The 7903-nt window shown below is 35.2% G+C and overlaps 2 protein-coding genes and 1 pseudogene across 2 annotated transcripts in view; 2 read left to right on the forward strand and 1 right to left on the reverse strand.

Annotated features, from left to right (window-relative positions):
- Window positions 1740–4147, forward strand: LOC104732616 (E3 ubiquitin-protein ligase At1g12760). Its single transcript, XM_010452181.2, has 4 exons — window positions 1740–2290; window positions 2506–3044; window positions 3138–3510; window positions 3716–4147. The coding sequence occupies exons 2-4, from the start codon at window positions 2533–2535 to the stop codon at window positions 3860–3862; spliced, it is 1032 nt and encodes a 343-aa protein (XP_010450483.1). The 5' UTR covers window positions 1740–2290; window positions 2506–2532; the 3' UTR covers window positions 3863–4147.
- On the forward strand, window positions 4993–5341 carry LOC104732627 (annotated as a pseudogene).
- The window catches only part of LOC104755461 (putative F-box protein At1g58090), a 6810-nt gene continuing 5480 nt past the window's right edge, over window positions 6574–7903 (reverse strand). Inside the window, exon 2 of the mRNA XM_019231182.1 lies at window positions 6574–6735. Within this exon, the coding sequence (XP_019086727.1) occupies window positions 6574–6735 (162 nt within the window). The remainder of the gene's footprint in view (window positions 6736–7903) is intronic.

The following is a 7903-nucleotide window of genomic DNA, read 5'->3' on the forward strand; positions in this document are numbered from 1 at the left end:
TGTGAAGCCACGTGTCAAGATTTGATGTTGTTTTTGGATTTTGCTTCCTTTCCAAAAATATATAATTGGTCAATATAATGTTGTGGGATAGAGATCTTTTGTTCTCATGTCAAAAGTAATCATGTTCGTTAAGTTATATTTCTCCATTGGTCCCTGAATTGTTGTCGTCGACGTCTCGACGAGGCCGACATATGTATGCAAAAGACATGGTCTATATAGCCTTGAAATTACGTCATGAAATGACATTACAATTTAGTTAAGTTATCCTAATTCCTACGTGTAGATCATAGAGTATATACATAATTAACTAGTGGTTAGTTGTTAATTACAAAGTATAATGGAGTTAATTAACACGAATCCAGAAACGTAATTATATCTTTTTGTTTTATATAGGTAAGAATTACAATTGTGTTAGATTAAAGTTGACAATACACTTTGGAATTTTGTGTTGTCAGTGTCATCTTTTAATAAGTACTTACTATTTTAAGGGATATACCATATGTCCATAGAGCCATAGGTCAATTACATAGTCTCGGAAATTTCAAACTTATATCGGATTGATATGTAAAATAGAAAAAAGGTTAGTTTTACTACAACAACAACAACGAGAAATGTCAAAAGCCGCGACCCGCGATCTATATAAGTTCTACATGCATAAAATTTTTACTTGACCAAAGACCTCCGACATCAATTGAAGGTTCTAGAATTTTTGAATATTTATAAATTTCATTCAAAATTGGTTAATTTTATAAGTCTCTTGACCACTATTTTATAATCCGGATCATATTAAAAAATGGGAGAATAACAACGTGGAAAAGGAGAGAAAGCTAAAGGAACGTAAATGATAGAAACTCTTATGGTTGAGATTAGTTAGCCAACCATCCCCACTCCTTCGGTTACATCCTCCTCCTCCTCCGCCAATGTTACCCGCCCAATTATTCTATTTTGTGTTGCCAAAATATATACATGTCATAATATTTGTTTATTTCATTTGTTCTTTCCGGCACCAGCATTTTTTTGGTTCTTCGATACATGCTCTTTTTATGCTTTTCGACCTGCCCTAATATATATACTTCCTCAAAACAATGAAACAAAGTAAAACAATCCATGTTCAATAAAAAATCAAAAATTTTCAAATTATTATAAATTATAATTTGGCTTAGAATTATATATTTTAATCATTTTTATTATAGAGAATTTGTTAGAAATGCTCTTTTTTAGATACCTTTTTTTAAAAATATATTTTTTTGAACATTTTAATTTTTACCCTCTTTTACCCAATTATAATATATTAAATTAATTTTTAATTTTTTTTTAGGTTAGAGTTTTCTATTTTACATTTAGGATATAGTTTTTAAGGGTAGAGTTTAGTATTTGGAGTATAGGGTTTATAATTTTGTCATTTTATATATTAAAAGAGAGTATTTTTGAAAACTGACATAAAAAGGTATTTTTTGAAAATCCCTCTTTATTATATCATATACCCCATTACCACCATAGTATAAAAAGAACCATAGGAAGATAAAATATGGTTATCAATATTACTATATTTGGTAAATGATCCCAAAAAAAAAACAAAAAGAGAGGATTTTTCTGTTATAACAAGAAAAAAGAAAAAAAGATAGTGATATGGTGAATTGAAAAATTGATGACTTCATTGAGATATGTTATTCTTATCCATTTCTTTCGATAAAGAAAGATATAATAATAAATACCAAAACAAGAAAATTGAAAAATCTCAATCTTTACCTTTGTTCACAATTCTCAAGAGAGAGAGAAGGGTCTGCTTTGGCGGTTGGAAGCAGCAGCAGTTGCTATCTCTCTCTTATAAAAACAAAATCATTGCTTCGTATACAAAATTCGATCTCAGGTGTTAAGATTAGGCCAACGGTTCTCTTCTTCTTCTCTTTGATTCTTCAAACCAAAGCCATAAACCCAAAAAAAAAAAAACAGAGTTTGGTTCGAATAAAATATAAAGATTCCATTTTTATGGTTTGATTCTTGGTCGCCATCTCTCGCCCAACTTCTTCACCTTCTCTGACATAATCACTACACTTTCTTCTATCTTCTTCTCCCTATAATTAGAAACGTGATCTTCCCTCCAAACTTGTTTCATTCCACACTCAAATTAAAAAAAAAAAAATTATTGCTTTTTCTCCTTTTGTTCGTGGGTTTGAATTTCGATTTACAAATAGTACTTGGGTTTGTGGTAAATCACGTTTCCGTTTGTAAAAGAGCTTCCTTTTTTTTGGGGCAAATCGTGGAGTTCGTGTACGGAGCTGCAGATAAGGTATTTGATTTTATTCCTCAGTGAATTTTCATGTGTGTTTTTGTTATTATTGTTGGGCCATGAAAATTTCATGACTTTTATTTTTTCATGTGTTTGTTTCATGATCTTTTCGTTTTTATAGTTACGGTGGTTCCATGTACGTGCTCTTATATAAAACCATTCAGAAAATTTGATTCTCTCTATGCAATTTTTGTTTGTTTGTTTGTCCTGTGAAGGTTTTAAAATCTTGAAAAAAAGTTCCGATGAATACACGTTATTCCAGTCAGCCGGAGGAGTTATCTTCCAGTAACATTTCCATCACTATTTCATCGTCTGCTTCGTTAAACTCCACACCTCGAGGCGATAACAGTCATGTTACTACTGCTGGTAATAATGATCAAGAGAGGTCTCCTCCATCTTCGTTTTACATAAGGTTGGCTATGAAGGTGTCTAGAGCTAGGTGGTTTATCTTCTTGAGAAGAGTGTTTCACTACCAGAACGGTTCAAGATCCGATCTTGGCTCTAATCCTTTCAATTCGAGTGTTTGGATGATGTCTGAGCTCGTTGCTCTGCTTGTTCAGCTCACTGTGATAACACTCACGCTAGCTATCTCTAAAGAAGAGAGACCTATTTGGCCAGTGAGGCTATGGATTACGGGTTACGATGTGGGATGTCTTCTGAATCTCATGCTGTTATATGGTCGGTATCGTCAACTAGATGTTGGTTTTGTCCTTGGAGATGTTGAGCAGCAACAGAGAGGCAGAGAAGATACAAGGTAAACTCCCCAAAATCTTTATCTTTTGTTGGTTCTGAATCCAACAAGATCCTGAGGTTGTACTGATGATATCTATAACTGTTGTTATTTCAGGTCATCTCATTTGATGAACAAATGCAGAACGTCGTTAGAGCTATTCTTTGCGATATGGTTTGTGATTGGGAATGTTTGGGTGTTTGATTCTAGGTTCGGTTCTTTCCACCATGCTCCCAAGCTTCACGTCTTATGCGTTTGTCTTCTAGCTTGGAACGCTGTCTGCTATTCCTTTCCCTTTCTTCTCTTCCTCTTCCTTTGTTGCCTTGTGCCTCTCGTTAGTAGCATCCTTGGATATAACATGAACATGGGATCCTCAGAGAGAGGAGCATCAGATGACCAAATCTCTAGTCTCCCTAGTTGGAAATACAAACGAATAGACGAAAATGCTTCTGATTCTGATTCAGATTCAGCTACCACAACCGATGATCCAGTAAGTGCTAATCCTTTTAATCAAAATTCAATCTATATCCATTTCGTTGACCAGTGAATCTTATTTAAAATAAGAATCCTTTCTAATAGTATCTTGATATATCACTTTCACAATTAGGTGTCACAGATTAAACCAGTCCCGGTTTAATGTAATTTAGGATTGAAATGGACTAGAGTTTGACTTTGGTTTGGTTTGCATTTTGCAGGAGTGTTGTATATGTTTGACAAAATATAAAGACAAAGAAGAAGTAAGGAAGCTTCCATGTTCACATAAGTTCCACTCAAAGTGTGTAGATCAATGGCTTCGTATAATCTCCTGTTGTCCTCTCTGCAAACAAGATCTTCCAAGATGACAAAGCGAAAAACTCTAAAAGCAAACAAAAGAGTCAACAAAATCTCTGATTAAGTTCTATACTTTCTCTCTTTTGTTTTTTTGTTTGGTTTTTTTTTTTCTTTCAAAGGTTATAATTTTTTTAGTTTTGGTTTGAAGCAAGTCGGTTACTTGTGTGAGTGTCAGATTTTTTGTACAAAAGAGCTCACCAGTAATTGTAAGTTACATTGCGAGTAGATGATGATGCAAATCACAATGGCAAAAAAATTTATAAAATCTTAATATAGTGTTACACATTTAATATGTTCGTATATATTTTCTTTTCAATTTAAAAGTAAAATAGCTACTCCAATAATATCTGCAACCATGCCTTACAAGTTACAAGTTACAAAGCTTTCAAAAATGTATGTATACACTTCAATAACGATGTTGATTTCTTAAGAAATCTTCTACAGCATTAAGTTATATGTCTCAGTCTCACTAAACCTTTATATAAAAAAGTTATATGTCTCATATAAAAGTTTGAAGGCATCTTAATAGTTTGAGATGGTTTAGACATCAACTATGTAAGTCTTAAGGTTTTTATTTAGAACTCTGGATTTTGAGTCTTTGAAGTTTTGTCCGAACCCAAAATAGGCACAAACCAAACAAAACAATGTGTATATATATATATATATATTTTGCGTTACAAGATCTTCAAATTAGACTGTTCTGGATTTTTCAACTGGCATGCACTAGCACAACTATTTTTTTTGCTAAACAAATTTTTGTATTTATGTATAGTATATGTTCCTAATTGCTAGACATTTCACAACATTTATTCATGCACAAATGTGAAAAAAAAAAAAGAAGAAAACCTCCAAGTCATATATTTTCCACTAAAATTAATACTTTTCTAGAATATATACTTAGAGAATCTCCAACCCATTTCTTCATTTTTGACTCCATTTTGGAGTAACTCCATTCTTAGAGTATCTCCAACCACCAATAACTTAAAAAAGCAGTTTGTCAACAACATTCCAAGGTTATTTTTAGCTGCCTTCTCACACAAGTCACCATATAAATGACCTTTTTGATTTCATTCCCAAGAAAGAAACAACACTCCCATAAGAAAACAAAACTCCCAAATCATTCTTTACGTTCATCAAAACCATGGCAAAAGAAAACTCTTCAACCCTAGTTCTTCTTGGACAATCTACGGCGGAGGAAAAGTATTCCACAAGTTTAGCCAAGATCAACCGAAAACCTTATGGATCGATCACGAAACAGAGCCAAGATCACCAAAACTCACTGACTTCACGCCGTTGGGGATCGTCCTCAAGTAAACCGACGAGGCAGAATTGTCTATGTTCTCCTACGACACACGCCGGTTCTTTCAGGTGCAGGCACCACCGCGTTGATTATATATTCATTAACACGTGTCGGGTTTATTGGGTCGAACCTCGCGGTGCTGTTGTAATCTAAATCAAGCCGGTTTAGTGACACCATCAAGGCTCAGTAAACCAGGGCTCCGTAACCAGTTACAGTATTTTGTTTCGGTATAATAATTGTCGGTTTTGTTATTCTATTGACATTGTTCAATTTTATCAGAAAACATGGTTCAATAATGTATATACTAAACCGATTGAAATCGACCGATTCAAGGTAAAACTTTATATAATTTGCACTGAGTTGATTTATATTTTAGTTTTGATTAAATTACACATTTTATACGCTTTAGCAGTTACTAAAATTCCATATGACGATACATCAAACTAGAAGACTATGATATTTATTTTCTCAACAAATCATAATTTAATTAGATCCATGGAGATGAGAGTCAGAGAGTGTTAAAAGGATCAAATATGGATAACTAGCTAAAATCTCTCTTTTAAGGTAATGAATATAGTCAACAAAATAAAAGAAAAGTATTGGAAATTATTGGGTAATGAATCTAGTTCGGATAAAATCAATTTTAATGTTAGATAATTTATGTAGTTGGGGTAATTTTATAGTATAATTCTAAAAATAGTGAATATTTTTATACAATTAATTCGAGAGTGATTTGTGAGCTGTTTTTGTGAATCGATTCAAGCCTGAATCGTACAAGAATACATTAGCTATGTAATTTATGTGAAAGCGGGCATCTTGTTGTGATTCTGATAGATTGTTGTTAATACGAACTCATGAACAATGATTATCTTCAATTAGAATCCAATAAGGAGTACATAGAACGGTTCTAGAAACGATTACAACTCAATACTCAATCTGTAGGCGCCGAAATAATATTTGGTCTATTTAAAGCATATTTTCAAGAACTGTAAAATTAAATGGCATCAGCTATGTCAAACTCTACATGTACACATCAGGTGATTATTCTCTGGATTTAATCTTTATTTATTTTTTTTCTTGATTCTCTTTATGCATACATATAAGACACTGTTCTTTACTTGTAAAAAATTGAGGTTGGATACTTACATGATAAATATTCTTATAATATGGATGTCTGCAGGGTTTAAGCAACCGAGCTAGGCTATGCATATACATCGGAAGTTCTAAACCCATTTCTAAAGATGTCAGATAGGTGGAAGCTTGTATCCAAAGTGTGTTCTGATAGGTGGAAAGCTTGTGGAAATCAAACAAGTTTTATTGAATTACAANAAAAAAAAAAAAAAAAAAAAAAACAAGAAAGCAACAATTGAAATCAAACTCGTAAAAAACTTGTTCTTCTTCACCCGCTTCATGGAAAGTCTCTCAAGAAATGGTGATCAAACTGGGAACATAGAGAGAGGACTGAAATTCACATGGCACTTCATCTATCTTAATCTTTTTACACAGATCTCCCCTCACAATATAGACCCACGCTTGTTTAAGTTCCATAGAAGGAAAACACAGAACAAAGCTCTTTCCATAGATGTTGGACATGGGCTGCGCTCCAATATGCCACTCGGCCCAACAAGATAAGTTTTGTGATTTTGGCCCGACGAAATCAGATGAAAGACATTAATAATCCGTAAAGGGCAATCTCGGGAATTCACGATGGGAACCCTAGAAAACCCTCGGTCTACAGTCCACTATATAAANTATCTCAATCGGCCGATCTTCGATCCCCCTAAAATCATTAAATCTGCTGATCTCACCTAGATCACTCTCTCGTGCAGGGATCCTCAACGACGCCCAGCAAGATCGATCGAACCCGCTCAAAGTCAAGTCATTGCGGTGACCCCTGTCCGATTCCACATCATCAGCACCGTGACGATCTCCAACTGTGGAGTCTTGCTGATTGCCGATCATCAGCAATCTCACAAGCAATCCGAGACGATCTGTGCCGAGCAGGCATATTAACAGAATTTCAAGCACGCCCGTTGATCGCAGAAGAACTGCCGCTCTCCGGACTAAGGGGGGGACTATTGTTGGACATGGGCTGCGCTCCAATATGCCACTCGGCCCAACAAGATAAGTTCTGTGATTTTGGCCCGACGAAATCAGATGAAAGACATTAATAATCCGTAAAGGGCAATCTCGGGAATTCACGATGGGAACCCTAGAAAACCCTCGGTCTACAGTCCACTATATAAAGAAACAGTACTCATTGGAGAAGGGGATCAGACCCTCGAACAATACACAGAGAGCAATACTTTGCGTCTAAAACATTGTTGTTATTTTCTATACAATTTCCTGTTAGCTTCCGAGCTCGTCGTGACTCACTTGTCAGTTCTCCTGTGAACTGACGAGCACGATCTTGGCTCGTTTTAGTGACGACCTCGCATCCTTATCGTTAATAAAGAACAAACTTCACTCTTTCCCCTAAAATCGATATTTATTTAGTGTTGTGCAATCCCCAGTACAAACAATTGGCGCCCACCGTGGGGCAAGAGTAGAGCGCTTCTTTTTGACGAATAAATACCGACGGTCCTCACTTCCTCGAAGTTTCAAGATTCATGACGAACCCTAGCGACGATCTCAACGAAGCAACGGAGCAACCAACGGAGCAGCGATGGAGGCAAACGAGAACACGAACCGTACCGCCTCTACCCTCCTCGATGATCTCAACCGAACGCTCCTTGCCGAGCACGATCCCTCC

The sequence above is a fragment of the Camelina sativa genome, chromosome 2 (assembly GCF_000633955.1).
Source record: "Camelina sativa cultivar DH55 chromosome 2, Cs, whole genome shotgun sequence".
NCBI classification, from domain to species: domain Eukaryota; kingdom Viridiplantae; phylum Streptophyta; class Magnoliopsida; order Brassicales; family Brassicaceae; genus Camelina; species Camelina sativa.

Coding starts and splice junctions, on each gene's coding strand:
- LOC104732616 (XM_010452181.2), top strand. CDS start 2,533: ATGAATACACGTTATTCCAGTCAGCCGGAGGAGTTATCTTCCAGTAAC. Junction 3,045..3,137: donor AGAGGCAGAGAAGATACAAG/GTAAACTCCCCA, acceptor TTGTTATTTCAG/GTCATCTCATTTGATGAACA. Junction 3,511..3,715: donor CTACCACAACCGATGATCCA/GTAAGTGCTAAT, acceptor TGCATTTTGCAG/GAGTGTTGTATATGTTTGAC.